This window comes from Siphateles boraxobius, unplaced genomic scaffold, assembly GCF_051911475.1.
Source record: "Siphateles boraxobius isolate OS27281-9 unplaced genomic scaffold, OSU_SipBor_1 104, whole genome shotgun sequence".
In the NCBI taxonomy this organism is placed as follows: domain Eukaryota; kingdom Metazoa; phylum Chordata; class Actinopteri; order Cypriniformes; family Leuciscidae; genus Siphateles; species Siphateles boraxobius.
In genome coordinates this window covers 1,317,383-1,340,560 of record NW_027508705.1, presented here as the reverse complement: position 1 = coordinate 1,340,560, position 23,178 = coordinate 1,317,383, and the positions used below count along the sequence as shown (strand labels likewise).

Here is a 23,178-nt window from a genome sequence, read left to right as displayed (position 1 = left end):
TTTCAATATGTATATAATATACATCAATATGCTTAGCAAACAAGGTTTTGAAGAGCTATTTCAATCTCAGACCACCATTGTGTTGTAGACCACCCTTGTGTTGGTGTAGTCAGGCTCATAATATTTTTGACAAATATAACTTCTTTTCAGGTTACCGGATTTATAGTCCATCTTAGTTGGCATTAGTGGGATTGTACAGTACATGCAAAGAAGTGCCCTCTAACTTCTGAATGTGAGGATGCACATGAAGCGCACTGACCCGGCCCTCAAGGATGGTCTTGATATGAAGACTTGGCCGTGTAGAGACTCATTAGTGTGTGCTGGTACTCTGAGCCCAGGCCTGGCTCTCTCCCTGTGTCCTTGCACGAATATACGGGTCTTCACACGTCCTCCGCAAAAGCACTCTTTTGCCGCCACCCCTCCTTTTTTTCCCCTCTTCTCTCTTTCTCTCAAAGGTGCTGATCAATTCACAGCCTCCTCCGGAGGTGTGAGACTCATCCCTGCACTTTGTGATTGGCTTAGGCGTCACAGACCCTCTGTCGTTCTCGTTCTCCCCTTCTCGCTATCTCTCATTGAGGGCAGCGGCCTACTCTTTTCACCTCTGGGCTCTGCCAGCCTGTGGCTATAGGCTCCGGTCAAATGAAATCACACTAATCAAACCCCCTCTCCTTCAGCCCCCCCCCTCTCTCTCTCTCTCCCACCTTCTCCTCCTCTCTCGTGGCTCTGAGCCCATTAGCACACCTGAAATAATAACTCAAGTGACAAATGTTTTGGCACTTATAGCTGATAGACCAAGAGAAAGGGTGGGATTGAGCACACCACACTCTCAGAGACTCAGACACGGTATTTTCCGATCCCAACTGTGTCAACAGGCAAAGCTGACAAATTTAGAAATCATGTGAAAACTTGATGTTAACAATAAAAACACAAATTCAAGTGCAGTATTTGTGTTTTTTTAATAGAAATCTCATTTTCAGACATTTACAGTGTTCGTTTCATTGATCACGAATTAGTTTAAGCATTCTCAACAAAACAATTCAATTCAACTGTACAAACTTCACAAATGTAACAACATACTGATATCTCACAAGTGCTTTACTTTATGCTTCTTCACTAATAATCTATTAATGTTATTTTAAACTGGCCATGCACTTTTTTTTGTGTAAAATCCAATAATAAGCCATATTAAACCTGATTATAATATTGAATACTTCAAGTAAGAACGTAAACGGTGTCGTATAATTTGTGAAGTGTTGTTGACCCTTCTGTTGTTTGGTTTTTCATTGTTCTTGTTGACACAAGCGCGCGTAGATGAAAGGCATTATAAATACCTGCATATTCATTTTTATTTATTTAAGATTTGTAATTTTAATATTACTGTTTTTGTTTTACTTATTCCTAATTGATGTTAATCAGTTACGGGAAAACAGAAAAAATATTTACAGCCGAAAACCTCAAGAAGTCAACGCGCAATTTATTTTAATTATTATTTTTTGCTAATTAATAGGTGAACACAGACGAATAGTGGGACATTTTCTGATGATTTGTTTTTAACACAAATATCCAAATGGTTACATCAGTATCACAACATGCGATCAACAATGCAGATTGGAATGGAAGAATAAACTTAAAATAATAAAGATTAAGCTGAATTAAGAGTAAGTTGCCAGATTTTTAAACTTTGACGGGTCTGTCACAATGATGCGCCATCAAACTTTGTCAAGTAGGCTACTTTTAAATATTCATGCAGTCTCCTAAATTCTCATAATTGATTATTATCATTAATAAACTAAGAATGAGTATTTTAACTATTATTTAAGATTAGAGCGATATTATTGACGGCAAATCTCCTGCTTTTGTGCATGTCAGAAAAGGGATTGCGTCTCTCATTAAGAAACAAAGAAAGAAAATTCAGTATGTTTCCAGTAGAAGGCGCACATGATCAAGCATACAGGTCACTGCGAGCCTTTGCATATGAAAAATATGTTTTTCTTTTGGATCTTCTGTAGTAGTTTACATTATTGCAAATCCAATTGGCCTGCAGTACGTTTCTCAATTGAGAAGGATTTGAAAATAAATAAGATCAAGCTAAATAAAACAAAAAAAGTATGCTCAAATAAAATCACAAAGCGAAATTAAAATAAAAACACACTTTCTAATATTAATTAGCCCTATAAATAAACATGAAATAAACAAATTAGCTTAGCGCTTCTTTTTGTAATATTTCCAACTAATAAAACGTAAGTAAATAGCCTTAATCTAGTTTTTACACTACACCTGCATAAAAATTATTTTAGCCATTGTTTCCCCCCTCCGACTAATTGTTCCTAAAATTCCTGGACGCAGTGCGCGTGTTTGATTCATTCACGTAGCCTGGAAAACATACGAACCATCAAAAGTGCACAGAGTTTTTTAGTTCCACAGTTTCGTCGTCATAATCTTGCCATGCAGGAACATGGATTTAATTTCCCACACGATTAGTAAATAAAGATTCACTTATTTTAGTTGCTAGTTGTCTAAAACGTCTCCGTTGTGCGCTCGGAGAAGGAAACGCATAGAGTAGCTAAATGATTATTTGAATATTCAAACATTTCAAATTTGACAAGCACTTGAAACACGCTGTGAGAGCATTATAACCAAGCAGTGGAAAGATAGAAAAAAGAAAGTTAGTAGCCTGCTGTTTTCTCCCATGCGTCTTACCCATTCCCACTAGTCTTGTAGGTTCCATGCAGTTGTCAGTGGTGGAGAAGGCAGGGTTCACTGCTGACTGGCCCCTGGTCGCTGATCGCTGTGGGGGGAAATAAAGGATGACCTCCGTTTGACTTCTGAACCACAGCGGCATGTTGCTTTCAATAGCGACTTAGGGAGAGAAAGATTCAAATGAATAACAAATATTGAGGCAGAATGGGAACATTTTTGTAATAAACATCCACGTCTTCATGCGTTCCAACACGTTCTTGTTTACAAGAGTGACTCAAATCTGCTAAAAGCAACAGCCGAATTGTTCAAAAATCCCTTGTTCTAAAATTAGATATATTTATTGTATATCTATACTTAATATGTGTACTAAATACTTGGTGCACGTGTTCCTAATTAAATAAGTTTGTTACTTTGTTTGGTTACACTCTATTTTAAGGTGTCCGTGTTAGATTGTAAATATATACTGTGTAATAATAATTACCTACATACTGAACTTACTATAGGGTTCTGGTTTGGTTTGGGGTTAGTTGCATGTAGTTATGCATAATTTATAGTTATTACTATAGTAACTGCATGTAACATGCGTAACAAGGACACTGTTAAATAAAGTGTAACTTTATTTTAAGGTGTCCTTGTTAAACTGTATTTATACATGTAAGTTCTGAGTGATATTAATTAACTACATGTAGCTACTTCATATATAATGTTAAGGTTGGTTTAGGGTAAGTTGCATGTAATTGTCAATAATTTATAGTTATTACCAACTACTTACATGTAACAAAGACACTGTAAAATAAAGTGTTACCATCATTTTAATAATTAAATTAAGCCTAAATGGATACTTTGAAACACACTCAACCCTATTGCGTAGATGTACAAATGTCGCCAGTGCTTTCCATGTGATATAATGCCCGTTTAGTTTTCTCGGTAAACAGTCGGACTTATTTTGAAACATTTTACGTCGAACGATTCACATCTCTTTCTAAGCCCAAATTATCCGAAATGATGGCATTAACTCAGTGAGGCGTGCTAAAATCTGCTGACCCTCACTAAAAGGCAACCTAAACAGTGAAAGTCCGTGCCCTCATTGTGCTCTATTGCGTCCTTTTATAGATGCTAATTGAAGGAACTTAATTACTTTATAATGCTATTCTGGTACTGTGACAGCAGTTAAGCGTTTGGGTAAGTACAGCTTTCAAGTCATGCCGTTTGGTTCTCACATAATTGAGACAGAGACAAAACTAATGTTAAGATTACAAACATCAATAAAACAAACGAGTTGACTTCATGCATATTGTATACATCACAATATGCATTACAACTATAGTACATACTTAATTGAAATTATAAAAAAAAATGTTGAACAAACAATATGTTAGATAAACTAAAACTTTATAGTAGACTTGGAAAAGACAATAGCTACTTACCAATAAAGGCGTGCGTGATTGCCTGTTGTACGGAGTTGGGAATATCTGTTACATTTGCTTCACGAATCCTCCTTTCATTTGTGTTAAAGTCCACATCAGATTCCGCACCGCGCGGCGCGCACCCTTCGTTTGCCGTGCGCTTTGGAGATTTGAGGTAATTTCATGCCTGTAAATACGCGCGGCTCTTCCGCGGGAAGCGAGGATTGTGTGATGCTCGTGGCAGCTGATAAGACACTGTTCCTTGCATTAATCGCTTCTGATCGATGACAGATCCTCCTCAGACAAACTTCATACACCTTGTCACCGGGTCAGTTGTATTGCCCACAATGGTGCACTTCAGCCTACATCAGTCAGTGTGTGTTTAAATCCGCTTATTCAGCCTTCTTTTGAGCATTTTGTGGAAGATGTATTATTTATAATAACAACGAGATTCCTTTATTTGGGGAGATGTATTTTGAAATTTACCAGAACACAAAGCACTTCTCCAAACTGTTTAAGCAAAAGGGAATATGTTGCACATTTTTGTAGACTGATAAAAAGTTATATCCGCAACTTTAAATGAGGAATAGAACTATGATGGTAAGAAAGAGTGAATGAGCAAATTACAAAAAATAAATAAATATTTAGATATTAAAAATAATGAATATCTTGTCTCCATGAGTATTATGTGTGTTTGAATGGGAGAGAGAAGGAGACTATGTGTGTGTGTGTGTGTGTGTGTGTGTGTGAGAGAGAGAGAGAGAGAGAGAGAGAGAGAGAGAGAGAGAGAGAGAGAGAGAGCATAGAACAAAACAGAATACGAAGAATACATTTTCCCTCCAGATTACAGTATTTTCATTCCACCCTTTCTTTATTTATGGAAGCATATCGAGAGATAAATTAATGATTGATCATTCTTTGAACCAATAGACGGCTTGATTCACTGTAGCACGCTTTCATTGGACACTGCACCAAAACTCCTAAGATCCTACAGTAAGTGGATGAGCCCATTCACAAATGGCAGGGGTGTTTTGGCTCAGAGCGCGCGCAGCACTGCTGAAGTGCAGCATATGCTGTTTCTGAATAATCATGTTCGTGTGAAATGTAAAGTAAATAGGCATATGGCATAAGAACCCCTGATTTTTCGTATTATTGACGGAGTACATTTCTATAGGGTTCCGCGTAATAGCACACGACGCGTGGGTAAACTTCTTTACGCGGCTTAAACAGGGTGTCCAAGTTTCTCGACAGTTGTAAATAGATTCTAAAATCACAACTGATAATACACATAAGCAGTGTTGAGAGTGACTTGGTGTGAAAGAGTCCAGGCTCCCCAAATAGTCACTGCTTTTATGTAAACACGTACATGACTTTATATATTGTACGTTTTGGCATGAATTATGAACGCAATGCCGTCGACCAAAAAGCACAAAGCGGTCTGTACATGTTATTATATCTCGGCTCATGTTGAATCGTGGTTGTGGTCTGCGCTTTTCTGCGTCCCACACATTTCACCCCCCTGCTTTGGCTGGAACTTGATGTGGCCCATCGCATTGTGCAAGACGCGACCTGTTATGGCCACCACTACTTCCGGGTTTCTGCAGTCTGGTCCAGATTCAGCTGCTGAGCCGCGTTCAACACACACTCATTGTACACAAACGGAGAAAGGCAGCTCGCAGCATCGATCGTGGCTCCTTTAAGAAAAACTAAGCCAGAATTATCAGCCCACCTCCTCTTGATCTCATTTAGAAGCTATTGCATAAAAAATCAACTCAGGAGCCGAGAGTGATCAAAGAAACGAGAGAGAGCTTCATTTTTGTGCTTTTGAGTAGTATTCTCGTTAGGGGTGCTAACCAGTGGAAGCGCGCAGAGGATCATCATTCATTCAGCACTTTGACAAGCTCGCGTTTGATTGATTGACAGCCGGAGTGGCAAAAAGCCATGAGATGCGCTAGTTTTGTTTGAGGGGCTGTTTTCATACTGCTTTGGAAAAGAAGATTTCGGTCGATCCTTGTCGCTGTCCAGGGGAAAGAAAGCGAAGGGGACTTATCGCCTAACGCGCCTGGCTGAACTTGTGGTGAAGGACTGGCTTCATCGCTCGCTTGAAAAAGGCGTTTGGATTTTTTAGGGGGAAAACATATCCCGCATTTGGAATTTGCGTGTTTATTTCCCATTCACCCTGGCCTGATAGGGGATATATTTTTGATTAAAGGAAGACGAGGGAGTGTGGAGGGCGATGGCGCAGAGGGTACGTATCCCGAAAAGTTTCTTCGACTCCGTATTGCTGAAAGCAGTTGGAAATACTGAAACGTGGCCGATGACAGTCTCGCAGTCAACCTTTCTCTTCTTTTGCCTGCCAACTTTTCTTTTTTTCTTTTCTTTTTTTACATCGCTCACTTGCGTGCATGTCCCTTTTGGGACACTGAAACAATTTAGGAAAAAATATGATACTTTCTATTTACGTTTGACAGGGAGCAATTCCTATTTTTTTAACTACTTTTACTAAACGCACTGCAAGTATCTCTTCAAAAGGCCAAATTATTTAAAGGTTTTAAACTATTTGAATAGTTCAACTTTCATAACTAAAACTTATCATAATACATGCTATGATAACACACTGTGCAGGAATATTAATAGGGAGCAAATTCAACCGAGCTGTATTATTATTATTATTTTTTTTACTATATTCTATATAATAACATTCACTTTCAAATAGCAGTACAATGAAACAGTTGTGCGCTTGAACTTGTAAAATTGACATTTACTGGTTGGCCACTTTTTACTTTGCATTTATAATCAAATGTAAACAATCACAAAGTAGATTTCATCTCAACCCTCCGACCTTTTGCTTTTGATGGTGGAACTACAACAGCTCCCTGCTGTCCTGCTTACACCTCTGTAGATTTAGAATTCAAAAGTGTCATGTTCTCATCATCACACTTTCCTATATTGCAATATCATTACACTTATAATAGTTACGATAAATGATCAATGTCTCTAATAAAATATTCCATTTAACTGGAAGGCTCGAATGACCAACGTAAATTTGTGTTTAATCAGACTAATCTTAATAGTTTTGCAGATATGTTAATATTTGAAGAAGCATGTAATGCATTTAGTTTGACAATAATATAATACACAGTTATTGCATGCACATGACATTGCCTGTTACTCGAGCTGAACTCGTGAAAATATAAAATGCACATAAGAAGTGATATTTTTTGTGATGATCTCAATAAAGCTGTAGCTCAGTACTTCATGTGAATGTGTCCGACGCTACATTCTAAGTCTGTCTGTTAATCAAAAATCACATGATAGCTTCTGCAATCAATAAATGGTGTTTCTTGCGCATAGTGTAAGAAACACGAGATGGTATGCATGTTCATTGATATATTTAATTACTTTGTAATACCAGAACAAAGTGTTTCATTTCGCAAAAGCCTTATTTATTTTTTAGTCCGAGAACATCCGATGTAGCTGCCATTCATATTTCCTTTTAGTGTAGTTTTTTTCTTTCTATTTATGCATTCTGCAAGAGATACAAGTGACAACATGGGAATGTTGCCCTTCGTGTGTGTGTGTGCAGTACGAAGACATACCCCACTATGGGATGGACGGAGTAGGAATCCCGAGCACGATGTACGGGGACCCGCACGCTGCCAGATCCATGCAGGCTGTTCACCTGAACCACGGGCCCCAGCTCCACTCCCACCAGTACCCGCACACAGCCCACACCAACGCCATGCCGCCCAGCATGGGCTCGTCCGTCAATGACGCTCTAAAAAGAGATAAAGACTCCATTTACGGGTACGTGGAGATAGCCAAGACATATATTTTATGATGAAGTTTCCCCATAACACATTATTCCACCCGTAATAGTTTCTGTAAAACATATTGAGAACTTGAGGCGCCATGAATGTTTAGTTTTTGTTTTTCTAAAAGCCCCCCCCCCCCCCCCTTACTTTTGGATGAGTTCATCCTTTTAAAAACATGTGTTACTGTTTATTTTGCATTTCTTTTTCTGACATGTTTTTGTTGTTGTTTTAAATTTCTTACTAATGTTTAGTTTTAGACTTCAATATTTAAGTCGGGTAAATATTTCATTTAAAAAATCGGGAAGCACTTTATTTTACAGTCCTGTTCCCCATATACATACTATGCACGTAGTATAGTATTTACAATAAATGAGTAATAACTCAGTACTAACCCTTAACCTACCCCTAAATCTAACCTTAACCCAGGTAATTACTTATTTTATATTCTTTATATATATTTTTTAGTAGCTAATGAAAAAAAAGTGCAACCAAAAATTGTTGCTGATAAAACATCGATGTGTAGGCTATGTTATAGGCTATTTCAGCTAACTTTTTAATTGTTAACATCAGGCCTGTTTATTTGTTAAATGGATAAAATACATATTTTGGACAGATGCGCACAGAAGTGATTCCCATACTATAAACACTCCTAAAAACAATGAAGGATTTTTTTTCTCATGCACATGTTCTAATATGTGAAAATAAGTGCGGAGTGACTCCAAAAGCGCCTGGCATACAAAATCTGCTTGAGCATAATAGTTTTCGTCACAGTGCCGTATATAAATATGGTTGCCGTTCGAAACAGAAATTTATACGAATTCAGTAACAAGCTATAGAACTTCCTCTCATTCATTATGGATTAGATACGTACCTAAAAATGTACTCACGATATAGGCCCACTATTTGAACCACGTTACAACTGCATGCTTGGCCTAGAATCAACGCAAGCATTTAAGGTGCTCCAACCTTGTAGACCGCTGTTTATATTGACAATACGTTCAGCAATCCAGTTTACATTTGACACAGTATTATGCACAACTAACAAGCTCGTTATAACGCAAGTCGCAAGAAAATGAATCGACATAAACACTTTCACCATATTATCGTGGCGCAGTGGTACTCAAGCAGTTTTGTTTGCTGACATAAATTAAATTATTTAATTAAATATGAACTTCTCAAACACAAATGAGATTGTTATCATGCGTTCTTATACAATGAGAATGAGTTGTGAAGTGTTATAAAGTATCGTGTGCTAATCCAGAGCTTCCCCAGCAGTGACCTTTGTGTTTTTATTCCAGGCACCCTCTGTTCCCACTTCTAGCACTGATTTTTGAGAAATGTGAATTAGCCACTTGCACACCTAGAGAGCCCGGTGTGGCTGGAGGCGATGTGTGTTCATCAGAGTCTTTCAATGAAGATATAGCAGTGTTCGCAAAACAGGTCAGAAACTGTTTTATTGCGCAAAAAAAAGGTTGTGCATGTTTTAATGTGTAGTTGTTGTACTGTCTGTAACTTTATACCATGCTATAATAATACTTGATATTAATTTTGCATTAATAAACACATGAGCTAATCAATGCATTTCAAATCAATTTGCGTTTTTTTTTTAAATGAACGTATTTTTTTCCTCACAATTTTAAATTATTTACATTCATATCGTCTCAGATTCGAGCAGAAAAGCCGCTATTTTCATCAAACCCTGAGCTGGATAATTTGGTGAGTAAATTTGTATTATTATTTTGTATTTGCCTGCAAGAGTTTTAATTTTAAACTTTTATGAACTATTCAGAAAGTTTTGTTGATTTCTTACCATTGCTAATTGTTATGGATAACTACCGTTTTAGTTTTTTTTCTTTCCTTTTTTGGTAAGGGTTGAATTTAAATACAATTTATTTCTTAGCATTGAAGCTTATGTTGATGGAGGACACACATCCCCCTAGTTACAGCATGGATTACACTGATAATGTATTCATAAATGAAGTATAATCTGATTTAATTGCCATGCATTGCCTAGATAGTAATCTTATGTCGTAAATTATCCTAGATGTCATAAATCACATAATTGTGTAACTATCGTTTGTAATTGTCCTGGGGCTGTTGATTCCGTCACCTTTAAAGTGAACCCCTTTTTTCTTCGTTTGTTCATTCCCCCCAGATGATACAAGCCATTCAAGTTTTACGGTTTCATCTTTTGGAGCTCGAAAAGGTAATCAAAGTTTCCCCCAACTGGCCAGTCCTCACTTCAAACCTATGGGCCTCATCTGCATAAATGTATTTTTTCCTGGTCTGTTGTAATTAGTGTCAAAATCAATCACGCTGCCTATTTCTCCTCCGAGTTTAATTACAATGCAACCTGCTTCCACGGCCACAGATATTCCAGAGCAGTAATTTCAGTGTTTCTCTGCTTGTTGTGCCAGCTATCGGTGTTTTGTTAATTTATTAGGCCTATATGATTATATGATATGATGAAGTCGACCATGTTGATTATCAGCGGTTGTTATCAGCGATACAACATGGAGGAATTTTATCAACACCTGTTTCCACGACGAGAGTTAGCCTATCAAGTAATTTATCGCCAAACCATATGGTTTTACAGTATTGAATACACATAATAACCATTGGCCGCAAGTCTCCTGATATTTGCATGAGCCTCTGGGGTTATGTGTGCTGAGATAACGCGGCAAAGCGATATTTCGAGCATTCAGCCATACATGAAGAATTCTCCTCTCGCCACTGAATGTCATCCACCATATTATACCCTTGTAAAGAGGTGGTAATGAAATAACTGGACGAAATTAAACAGTTTACCTTAAATGTCAGTCAAGCAGGCCATCTCTCTAATGACCACAACCCCGGGAGCAGATGAATTTAACACGGGTGTTGAATACGGTGTTGCCAGTGAGTCGTCTTGTCAGTGTCAATTTTCTGCGATATCTCTATTTTGAGAGGGAGTAAAGTTATTTCCCATTCTGCATGCGTCTGATAGCTATCAGAGAAGGCCATTGGGAGAGGTTTTCCATGTCAATAGGAGTTCTGGATGCACTTGTCAACTCGCTGTGATGACCCTTTGTGATTTTTTCCCCCCCTTGCTTCCTTTTGTATCTATAGGTACATGAACTTTGTGACAATTTCTGTCATCGGTACATCAGCTGTTTGAAGGGAAAGATGCCCATCGACTTGGTTATAGACGACAGAGAAGGAGGATCAAAATCAGACAGTGAAGAAATTACAAGATCATCGGGGCCCCTTGATCAGGTACGTGAAGGAGTTCATTTCTTTCCCGGCCATTCAGATTGTCTTTTGGGTCACTTTCTCTGCTCGGCGTTATTTGCATACGATTAAGGCTTTTAAATTCCATCGGATTGAAAAATTTGGAATAATGTGGCCCATTATTGCTTCATTACGGTTTGATCCCGGAACTGACCCGAGGAGATTAGCTCGTGAAAGCATTGCCATAAACTTGACCTGTTTCTTGTCGATTTTAATTTAGCCCTTTCCCTCTTCTTTTCTCTCGTCTGCCTTTTTTTTTAATCATACCAAATGGTTAGGCTATCTATGGTATTTTACGGAAATATTACGAAGCTAATGGAGACATAGCCATAGTAGACATTTAGAGATTTGGTGCTTTGGTTTTCTGCTGTTGTTCACGCTTCATTAGTTGCCTTGTCAGGGTTTTTCCTCAGACAAGAGCGCGCATTTGCTCAGAGTTCTACTCTCATCGCTTTGAATAGCATAAGCAATGCGCGTTCATGTTTGAGCAGTAGCTACTGTGCCATACAGTATTCTGTGTTCTATATAGGAAAATCTATCTTTATGGAATTCTGTGTCTCTGTGCTTTTTTAATATTCGCAAGCTTGTGCTGGTGGATTCTTTGATGTTTCTTGAACTTTACGCACTTTTTAATTGAACTTGTAGGCTACGTGTCCATTGCTTGTAGCGCAACACGTCGATTATATTTATTTAAAATATAGGCTACCTATTTTTTAATTAATAATATTAATTCTGTGAGGGGCAATTGTTTAAAAAAAGTGGCTATATTAAGGGGATTAGTGGATTCACAAGCATAAAAAGTAATGAAGCGATTAGGCTAAATAATTTAAATCCGTCATCTTCCATATGGCTGAGTGGTCGAATAAAGCATTGAGCAGTTTTATCTTTCTAATGTGTGCCACCAGCTTTTATATGAGGAAGAGAAACCCCTGTTCCATTCATTACTAAACAAGGCTTTAATAAAACGACCTCTGGTTGCTTTAGTCTTCTATCTCGGCTGTATTAATGATTATGTTAATGAGCAGATCTGTGCAGATAATGCATCTAATTCAACTGCAGCATTAAATAGCATGATGTCAATTGTGTTTATAACTCTTTTAACAAAACTTAATGGCATGTGGGCATTTATTTTTTATTTTTTACTTTTGAGCAGAGATTAATCTAAGCGATAGAAATAAATTAGGCTGAAGACCCCTGGGTATGCAGGTATAACTTGATAAGAGCAATTTATGCTTTGCTCGAGGGCACGAATTCAGATCTTTAATTGACATTAAGATGAAGACGTGACCTATATATTTTTTTTCTTGATGACGTCTAACGTTTTAATATTAGGGCTTAGGTGTTTACATCTTTCCTGAAAGTCTGATTTCCCTATTTAAACCGGCCAACTTTTCAAAAGTTTGCTAATGCGAGGTAGGATCTGTTTTGGTTTTATTATGACTTGTACATAAAGCCGTTATTTAGGATTGTAGGCCTACTGCTTAAAATTAGATCTTACTAATTTAACCACGATCTTAACTGAACTAACCATGAGCAATACGTTTGTTATTGTGTTTGTTAATCTTTGTCATCGTTTGTTAATAAAAAAATACAGCTGTTCAATGTTTGTTCATGTTAGGTTACAGTGCGTTAACTAATGTTAACAAGATTTTAATAAAAGTATTAGTAAATTATAAAATATTAGTAAATGTTGAAATTAACATTAACAAAGATTAATAAGTATTTTATAAGTGCAGCTCATTAGTTCATGTTAACTGATGTAGCCGAGTTAACTAATGTTAACTAATGAACCTTACTGTAAAATGTTACCAATAAGTTTAAGATAACTATGCGTAGTGGGCGATCTCTGTGCAGTTTTTGGTTAACAGTGTTAAAGTTAACTTCATCGAGTATTTGACTCTAGGACCTATTTGTATTTTACAAAAATCTTCTTTTTTTGGGTACAGTTCTGAGCTTGCTAGGCGGTGACATCCCTAACGAATTTGCGTCGCTCATGCATTATCTCGTTCCATATGTATTTTTAATATATGCCCTCGGGCATAAAGTTGAATTGGACTGAAAAAAAAAAAATCTCCTTTGTGCAAATTCTTAACAATGTTAACAATTGGGGGAGAGAGGCGGTTCATTTATTCAAAGGCCAATTTATTCCAGCAGGAATACTGCAGCATAAGAACATCTGAAATATACATAGAATTTATTAAACTCTGTAGTCCAGGGCTGTTCTGTGTTTTCGTCCTCCGTGCACTGAAGCATCGAATCAATAATGTCTCAACTCCAGCTTAGCATTGTTTTGCAAGTATCGTGTGAAGAGAAGGAGGGCAGAGCGCAGGGGTGAAAAAGTCAGAGTCTCTCTCTCTCTCTCTCTCTCTCTCTCTCTCTCTCTCTCTCTCTCTCTCTCTCTCTCTCTCGAACTGGTGAATGCGGCTCAGCCAGTTTGGATCACGTTGTTTTCCTCGTCGGGCTATATTGCGCTGATAAACGCGCGGCCATATGAGCCTCAGGTGCCGTATGAGTGGAGCCGGGACTAGTTAACTACTAGTTAACCCCTTCAAACCGGTCTTCAGTCAGGAGGATCCTGTACAGTAGATCCTACCACAACTATATATTGTATAATTACCACATTAATGAAACAAAAAAATGACAGAGTAAATAAATGTAGTATTAAGTCGTATATTATTTAAACAATTTGAACGCTAATGTAAAGTGTGGCACACACACACACACACACACACACACACACACACACACACACACACACACACACACACACACACACACACACACACACACACACACACACACACACACACACACACACACACACATATCCATCTTCAATTAAGGGCACATTTTTTGCTATTTTTTTTAAACTGTTTCAAACTATGTTTCTCTAATATTGATCTGATCACAGGTTTGATTAACCTTCAAGTGTATTTTTGTATAATGAGTTCTAGAAAAAGTTTTATGTTCAATAAGTTATGACAACATATGTTTTTACATTGCTTGAACTCATCAAAATAAGTTAAGCAATTTTCAACTTTTTTATGTTATACAAGATTCAAAACATTATTTAAGTCAGTTTAATGTAATTTAAGTTGAAATGACTTAAACATCTAAGTTGATTGATCTTCTTTTTTTTACAGTGTGGAGAAAGTTTAGTTATTTTTTTCTAAACCAGGTTCAACATTTTCTTCAATTGACTTCCAACTCATAAAATCAAATAGTTTGTTTCTGAATTAAAATGATGAAATACTGATTTGATTGGTAAAAAAAAATGTAAATGGTGGAAAAATTGTTAATTCTCAAAAATGCTTTGTGTGATGGCAATGCAGTGACTTTTTGTTATAAAATACTAAATTAACCGTTAATTTATTTATAATAAATTAACTGAAATTATTAGATTAATTTAGGAAATAGTGCAAAGTTGATTTTTTTTTGTTGACATTAACACTTTTTATGCATTAATTATCAAGTTAAAAAGTCTGGGTAGAGATTTTTTTCAACATTTAAACCTTTAAAAAAGAACTTACAAAAGCAACAATAAAAGTATAAAGCGCTAATAATGTAAGCTTTAAAACTGACTTGGGTAAAACTATGATAGAATTGTTGCAAAACAAGAATGATTTTGGTTTATTTTGCTTTTCTTTTCTTTTCTACCTTGGAGACAGAAAAGTTATTCCAGTTGAAGAATCACCCATGCATTATTTTTTTTCCCTCTCATTTGTTATAATTATTATGTGTGCTATGTCATAGAAATTTTTAAGTGAAATTAGTCACGACTGACTGATTTTGATACGATAATTGATCAATAGATTTAGTGGCGTCAGAGTAATGACTTTATCTTTAAGGTTTATTGCCTTCTTGTGCCTCAGCTCAAAGCAGGATCATTTGTTTTCCGATTGGCTGTCTCGTGGTAACTTGTGTGTGACGTATTTTCTCCGTGCTGACGCTCTTTTCCACGGGATGCAGCGTTTGCACAGTTGTCTTTAATTGCAGAGAGGCACTGCCATTTGCTAATGAACTCAATGCCATGAAAACCTCCGCAGTGCTTAGACTTCAGTACTCGAGGGCTCTTTAGATTATTCCATGCGGCCTGAAGAGGGGTTGAAATAATTGAAATGCTGAATAGTTTCTCTGTTTGCAGTTTCCTTGCTGTTTTGTTCAGGGCCAATTTAAAAACTAGGGGTGTTATTACAGAGTATAAGCTATGTTATTGATGAATTGCATAGAGGCCACCCAGAAGTTGTGCCATTTTTGTGCTTAATAATTTGTGATTCAAAATATAGTTTTGCACAATTTCTTTTAAGCTCAGCTTGTAGTGAATGAGAACATTTGAAGAGTTTTAAAGGGGTTGTTTAAATAATGTTTCCCTGTCATGAGAGATTCCTTCGGTTGCTGTTTTATCCTCACTGTCGAATGTATCACTTGTGCTCAAGCAAACATCTTTTCACACTTTTGGATTAGAGCTGAGTGCACAAAATCTGTTTTTATTCACTCTTTTTAAAGAAATGCAGATTATTTGCGTCTTTTGATGTTATGCAATGTTAGGGCAATGTTAAAATTATGATGTGATCTAATCATTCTGTTTGTTGAAGCAATGAGAAGGTGAGATCCCTCGTTCTTTATCTGGAGAGATGTTGGCTGCTTTCAACGATTCAACAAGTGATATAAAGAGCAAACGTGACTATTTTTACCCTTTGAAAAAGTGGCATGGGAAAATTATATAAATGTGTTTGATTAGTTAAATTGAAAACAGGCGTTATGCATCGAGTTATCTGCTCTTTTTAAAGATCTGCTGATGAGATAAATAAGTTAGCCCTATTCATATTTATATATACTATTCATAAACATATAATGTTGCTTCATGCTAAGTGTAACTTTTTGTCTGAATTATATTCTTTAGAGTTGTTTCCAAAGTTAAACTTCTTCGCAGTTATTCCATCGTTTTTTGTCTAATGATCAACTTTCGAGAAATGAAGCTTGAGGATTCCACTCCAAAGTCTTTTAGCCAGTTTTGTAATTAAAGGACATGTGTGATTATCCAGTAGTGCCATTAAGGGCGACTTTACTGGTTTTGAAACGAGATCTCACCCACAGGCCATTTTAAGAGATTTTGCTTTCTCTGTAGACCAAAAGTCCCTCCTCCCCGATTTTGCTCCATTTTGCTTTGTAAGATTTGTTAAAGGAGGTGTTTGGGGTATTGGACTTTTCTAGCATTCACCCTCCCTTTTTTGTTTCTGTGCATGTCATTATCACATCCATTCATTTAAGAAGCCCTAATGCTTTTCTGCAGAGTTGAACCGACAGCCACGTGGTCTGTTATCAACATTGAGGATCTCAGCCTTATCAACAAGCCAGGGTAAACAAATAAACAAGTGTCCTGAACAGATTTAGTTTCTGGTTGCAATCCACTGGGCAAAGTTCATGTGTGAACCTTGTGCTTCCCAAGTATTTCCCAGCAGAGCTTGAGTATTTTAGTGAGCTTGTTCAAGTGTCTTTGCTAATCTGGTTTGATGAGGCATATAAAACTCTCTCTCTCTCTCTCTCTCTCTCTCTCTCTCTCTCTCTCTCTCTCTCTCTCTCTCTCTCTCTCTCTCTCTCTCTCTCTCTCTCTCTCTCTCTCTCTCTCTCTCTCTCTCTCTCTCTCTCTCTCTCTCTCTCTCTCTCTCTCTCTCTCTCTCTCTCTCTCTCTCAGTCCGTTTTGTTGTGCTATCTAGATAAAGCCAGGAACCAAAAATAGCCTAGTACAATGTGACACTGGTGAGTCTGTGTTAAAAAAAATAAAAAATAGAGAGAGTGAGAGAGCAGTCACTGTGGCATGAAATTGTAAACATATACTGTTTATGAGTTTTCTTTCCCCTGTGAAGTCTACAGTAACCTGAAACATTTTTCTTTATTATTATAAATGAATTGGAAGCCCAATATTCTTTGCATGAGTGCGTGTATAATGTGCAGAGAAAGAGAGCTTCCATCTAAGACCCAACACAATGAAAATGCAATGAATTGGAATGCCTCACCGATCATAGCAGAATCAGAATTTCCAGCAAGGAAAATCTTTTCATGGCGAATTAAGTGGTGGAGGAAGAAAATGGTAATGAAAAAAAAAAGAAAAAAAGGAAAGGCACAGATGACAAACGCTTCTCCCTGGGCTACGCACTGCAGCTTTAAGAACTTTAGCTAAAGCTATGCAGAATAGAATGTGGAAAATTGAATTTACTAAACAATTAAGCATTGAATTAATCTACATCCTGCACTGGAGAGAGAGAATGACACGAGGAGGGAGAGAGAAAAGAAGCAAGGGAAGAGAAATCGTGGAGGGGGAAGCGATGAAGCCCCCCCCCCCCCCACTAAAAAAAAAGAAAAGAAAAAAGCACTGAATAAATTGTAGCTAGCTCATTAGAGGGACAGTGAATATATCAAGTGTGTTGTTGTGTGCAGCAGGACAGGCACTCATCTCTCCTGTAACCATCTGCATCCACACCGCCTCCACCCGCTGTTCATTTTGGCCCACATATTTACTCCTTCTCTCACGCGCCTGTGCGGTTTCCTCCGGGTTTCTGCTCGACGGCGGACTGCTCTTCGTTCTGGATGTTTTTTAATATTATTAATTAGCTGTTAGATCTGTGGTGGACGAGATTGTCGGGGCAGTTATAAATAGACTGTAGTGCACCCTGGAGATGTCACTCACCCTCGACCGAGACCCTCCCCCATTCCCATGGGGCCGAGCGACAGCCTCCCACAAGCCCTGCTGCTCTTTTGTTCAATTACAGTTAATGCAATAGTTTGCTATTTTCTCCGTTCTAATTATATTTTCAAGTGGGATTTGTTGTGCGTAAAAAAACATCCTTTTACGTGTGAGGACTCTAGGGTTCTCGGTCTCCAGGGTGCTGTACCATTCTTTTCCACAAAGCTCTGAATAAACAAGTTCCCTCCATTTTTTCTCTCTCTCTCGCTCTTTCTTTTACAAAGAGTTGTAGAAACTGGCAATTTCAGTTTTAACTGTTTGCTCCCTGGGCATGTGTTCTAGATTACCTCTTACAGCATACTTTTGGTATGCTGCAGAATACACCATTTTTTTTGGGTGACTGTTTCTGGACATTTTTTAAAAATATCTGCTGAGCGACTGGCACTATTTTGCCTCACAAGTTTTTAGGAGACTTGTGGCAAATATATCATATTGCAGTTTGGTTTGTTCCATTTTTTTATTTTTTTTTATATTTACCAAGAAATGTTTTGTTTGGTTTTCATTCTAAGAGTACAGTATAAATAGAAGAGATCAATATTTACATGTTTAGTTACTTCAGGAGTGTAGTTATAAAATCAACAGAGCTAAAACTTTCCATTTTCCAAACAGCTTGTCCTTTATACATTTATGTTTGTTATGTTTACATTTAGACATAATTATGAATAATGAAACATTCGGGTAACACTTTATTTTTAAAGTGATATACATGTACTATAGTAAAAGCAGTAAATTCAGTAACACTTTATTTAAAGCATTTGTCTATAACGCATTATAAAAGTATTCATAATGTACATCATAATGCATTATACTATTCACAGATTCCTTGTTACATCTGATACTGGTTGTTTGTCGAGTTGTAATGCATTTTACTTTCTAATGGTGTATTATAATGCATTATAACTGTGGTTACAATTATTCATGAGACCATACAATGCATTATAAGATTTATTACAATGCATAATTAATGCATTCAAATATATAAATTATTCAAATTATACATAAAGGCTTTAAGTAAAGTGTTACCAATTATGCATAATTACATAGTAACTAACCCTAAACCAAACTCTAACCCTAACCGTAACTCTATAGTAAGTACATGTAGTTAATTAATATTACTTAGTACTTAGTAATATACTTAGTAATATTACTTAGTACTTATTTGTGTAAGTACAAATCACACATGAATACAAAGGTTTTTTTTTTGGGGGGGGGGGACAGGTCAAAACAAGTCTATTTTGATTATACTTTCAGCTTTCAGTAAGAATACACCATTCTTAACTATGTTTAGCACATTATTCCATGTTTAAATGCCAAGAACTGAATATTCACCTCAAAATTGGTATAAAAAAAAAAGGTCTAAAGATTTTCTGGGCCTGCTATTGAGCATTATCATCTCTGATGCTCATATTTTCCTCCCACACTAATGTTACTTTTGTGGAGGCACCCTGTGATAAGAGGCAACATCTGTTTTGTTCTATAGTACAAGTAGACCCTGCATGCGGCTGAGTGTGTGCAGGCCTCGGCTCGCCATTGTTCTGTCCACTTCTCTTTATCCCCATGTCTGCTCCATTTGCCACATACCATCCGGCCAACAGCTGACACTTTCTCTCTATTATACACCTAAGCTTAATTGTCAATAGGATTTCTATCTTTTTTCCCTCCTCCTCTTCCCAACTTCAAGGAGAATGGCTCTTATTTGATTTCATTTTGATTCGCTAGGCCAGCGACAAGCGAACAGAACAGCCTCACACTCACACACACACACACGCATATACCCTCCCTTGCTCTAGGATATAAGAGATGAGTGACTGGTTCTTGTTGTATTCAGAGTTAGCCAGTTCATGTGTAGGGACAGGCATACACATCTTAGCTGCTATTGCTAATTCTTCTCTTATTGTTTTTATTTTTTGTTTCTGGATTATGGATAATCTGTCTTGGGTAATACAACTTTTTTTTACTTACAATTTAATTGTGTTAATTAAAATAGTGCTGCATTTTTATTTTATTTTTACCTGCCTTCTGTTTTGCTACATTCTGTTTGTTTTGTGTGAGTCTAAGGAAGCCAGTGTGGCGTCAGAGCTCAGTGACTGGGTTTGGTCTATAAGTCTTGTAAGCTTTGCTGATTGAAGTGCTGTGTGAAGTTGTAGTGACTGATATAAGAGGATGAAAAACAACAAAATGAGGAACATCTGATAAAGCCAGCTGTCTTTGTAACATGGGACTATAGCGTGTGCATGTTTTCCTGTGATCTGATGCCTGATTGTGTGCCTTACTCTCTGTCTCTCTCTCTCTTTCCGCACAGACCTCATGGAACAGAGACCATGATGATACAGCTTCTACACGCTCCGGGGGCACACCGGGACCATCCAGCGGAGGACACACATCGCACAGCGGGGACAACAGCAGCGAACAAGGTAAAGTTCTGAGACATCCTCTGATGCATATGTATAGGATATGGGATAAGGTAGAGTCATCCCACTCATTATCATAAAATAAAAAAAATTGACAGTGTCATCAGGACTGTAAATTATATTGCATGTTAAAAAACTACTTACCAATGAAAGAAATCAAAGGACATTGAATATTGATTTAGAAACGAGAGGAAGTAGCAGAGTTGGGTCGAAAATATGGGACAGCGATCAGTTGTATAGTTTGCACAATACGTGATTGACCGATCAGAGTAAAGTATTCCAGAGAGCGGTGTAAAAAGTATGTTTCTATGAAAGTGTCAGCATCTGACTATGCAGATGTGTCTAGCTTACCATCTTAAGCCAAGCTTATGTATGTAGAGAGCAGGAGAGAGTTAAAGCAGATGTTTAGGCCGCTGCTGGCCAGTGATGTGGCGTAGGTCCATCAGCTGGTTGTGATAAGACTGCATTAATGAACCTTCCTCTGGGCACATCTGGACAGGGGGTCTGAAGAAAAACGCTAGTGATGACAGTATAACAAAAGAGATTTTACACTGATGAAGCTCTATATGTTCTGTTATACTCCAGTCCAAGATTTTTGAATTGTTCAAAGAGAAAAGATACATTCTCAAAAAACAATCTTGGATATCTTCTTGGTAGGATTTTCCTCTCAAAGGAATGAAAGCCAACTTCACTCACTTCATGTCATGTCTGTAAAATTCACACTATAAACAGAGTCATCAGATGTTCGGCATGGTGATTGGTTAGTTGTGTGGTTTCGCCAATGAGAACTGATGTAGGAGGTGCCGAATGGAGGAGTGGAGGAGGGTTTCAAACAAACTGTAGGCAAAAAGCAACTTCATTTATTATTGAAAGGGATGTCAAGGCAGCAGTTTGAGGGCTGCACAGCCAGCAGGCAAAGCAGGGATGAGAGCAGAAAGGACCACATTATGTTCCAGATGACTGAGCAACGATTTATTTACCAGCGCCGGTTTTCCCCCTCCACAGAGAGGGAGAGTAATAAGAGAGAGGCCGGCCCAGCCGAGTTGGTCAGATGGCCAATGACTAATGGCCGGTTGCTCGCCACACTCTGATTGGATGCCTTAATGAGCACATTTTGTGCCAAGTTTGGGCTCCTGCCTACGGTGACCTTTGATCTTTATTGACCAAAGTGACACGTCATTTTTCACATACTTCCAATTATCGTCAGGCTTTTAATGTCCATCCCCCTCCTTCTTCCCCTCATGTTCCCTCACCCCAGTGTTTGGGATGAGTGTTTGTTGTGTCGTGCGGTAGCAGGAAGGGCTGCTGTGAGGCTGAGCTATGAACCTGGATGTATGCTGAGTTTGTTCAGTGTGAACAAATGACCCAAGCACTTCAGCCCCTTCGGCCTTATTCACGCCAGTGGAGGTTTAGTGGAAGTATTATGTTAATGTGGGTTAATTGCTGATTGTGTAAAGCAGTGCTGCTATCCGCATTAGCATGTTCTGCAAGGAGTGACTTCATAATCCCAATAAGACCATTGCTGTTAGCCAAGAAACTCATGCCAATATGTCCCCAACTGGCCCCTTCTCTCAGTCTCAGACTTTCTTCTGAGATTTTTTCTTTCCATGTGCTTACACTTATAATTAGCTTTAACATGTTATCTACCTTATAAATATCTATAAGAAAGATTCTTGTTGCATATTTCCTGCATCTTTGAAATAAAAAAACCAGAGTGAAGGAAATGAGAATGACTTTTATGCTATAACAGCATCATAACATAACAGTCATAAACCTTCCAACTGCAAAGAAACATTGTACCCACATGCATAACATAGTACATCTGTAACCCATCAACATAGAGATTGGCACCATAGCTGATGGTTCTAGTGGTTGCCATCCACACCATGTTTTCCATACCACACCTAAATAGCATCTTAGTACGACTGAGGACAGCATTTTCCTTGTTCATGATTATGTGGCCTTCAAAGTGCGAGTGTTCCCCTTTAAGGAGGGAGAATAAAGCCCGCTCCTCCCTCACTGCACTCACAGAAACTTTCTTAGCGGAGTGCAGCAGAGACTCAGTCCAGCCCATCTCCAATTAGACCCCATATATTAGCGTGCTCGCATGCACCCGCCTTTGTTTAACAGCCGTCCTCTCGGGGGACATCTTCTGGAATTGTATTTTGAAGACATCTTTTCTGAGCATCCACCCTCAGTGGGTAAAAAGAAAACAAATCATTATTATAGACTGTCGAGTATTGCTCACTCTGGACTCTTGGCAAGACCAGCGCCCACCCAGATTAAACAAGACACCCTTGGGCTGCAGTGAGAACGAAGGCGATATGAACCCCTACCAAAAAAGGGAAGGGCGCGTGGAAAATGACATGCATTCACTTACGCAGATATCATGCTGAGTGTTTTGAAAGGCTTTGGGTTTCTCTGCCTCATCAAAGGGTCTGGGAACAAGGTGATGACTACAGGAGTCAGATATGTATCAGCAATTACCAGGACCCATTTGCGAAAGGCCCCATGTGTGCCAAGTCAAATAGTTCCTGTGAGGCTCTTGTTATTGTCTGCATAAATTTACATGCAGAGCCATGGACTCCAAAACTGTACTGCGGTAAGACTGTGGGAGCCAGTCAGAGCTCAAGTGGGTTACTCAAAGCGAGTTATGAAGTATATTTACTTGACCAAACTCGGCTGGAATGTCTATTGACGAATGCGACCATTCAGGTGTGGTGTAAACAGGTCAATGTACAGTAAAAACCCACTGAAACGGGCTAAGATGTGTGAAAATTTTTGAATGTGCTTGTAAAAAATATACAGGTCAATGAACAGTACTGTAAATG

General features: G+C 38.0%; 1 protein-coding gene and 1 long non-coding RNA gene across 6 annotated transcripts in view; one reads left to right on the top strand and one right to left on the bottom strand.

The window, feature by feature from the left end:
• Positions 1-937: 937 nt before the first annotated feature.
• LOC143753919 (uncharacterized) lies at positions 938-4,952 on the bottom strand. Its single transcript, XR_013207838.1, has 2 exons — positions 4,128-4,952; positions 938-2,859 (listed from the first exon to the last, which is right to left on the bottom strand). It is a non-coding gene; the product is annotated as an uncharacterized LOC143753919 (long non-coding RNA).
• A 740-nt stretch (positions 4,953-5,692) lies between these two features.
• Positions 5,693-23,178, top strand: part of meis1b (Meis homeobox 1 b) — a 64,451-nt gene continuing 46,965 nt past the window's right edge. For all 5 annotated transcript variants that reach the window (XR_013207835.1, XM_077246705.1, XM_077246723.1 and 2 more), the window contains exons 1-7: positions 5,693-6,354; positions 7,693-7,913; positions 9,220-9,361; positions 9,587-9,637; positions 10,077-10,127; positions 11,030-11,176; positions 20,239-20,350. Coding sequence is in view for 4 of the 5 variants with exons in the window: in XM_077246705.1 (XP_077102820.1) it covers positions 6,343-6,354; positions 7,693-7,913; positions 9,220-9,361; positions 9,587-9,637; positions 10,077-10,127; positions 11,030-11,176; positions 20,239-20,350 (736 nt within the window). In the remaining variant the exon portion in view is untranslated. The remainder of the gene's footprint in view (positions 6,355-7,692; positions 7,914-9,219; positions 9,362-9,586; positions 9,638-10,076; positions 10,128-11,029; positions 11,177-20,238; positions 20,351-23,178) is intronic.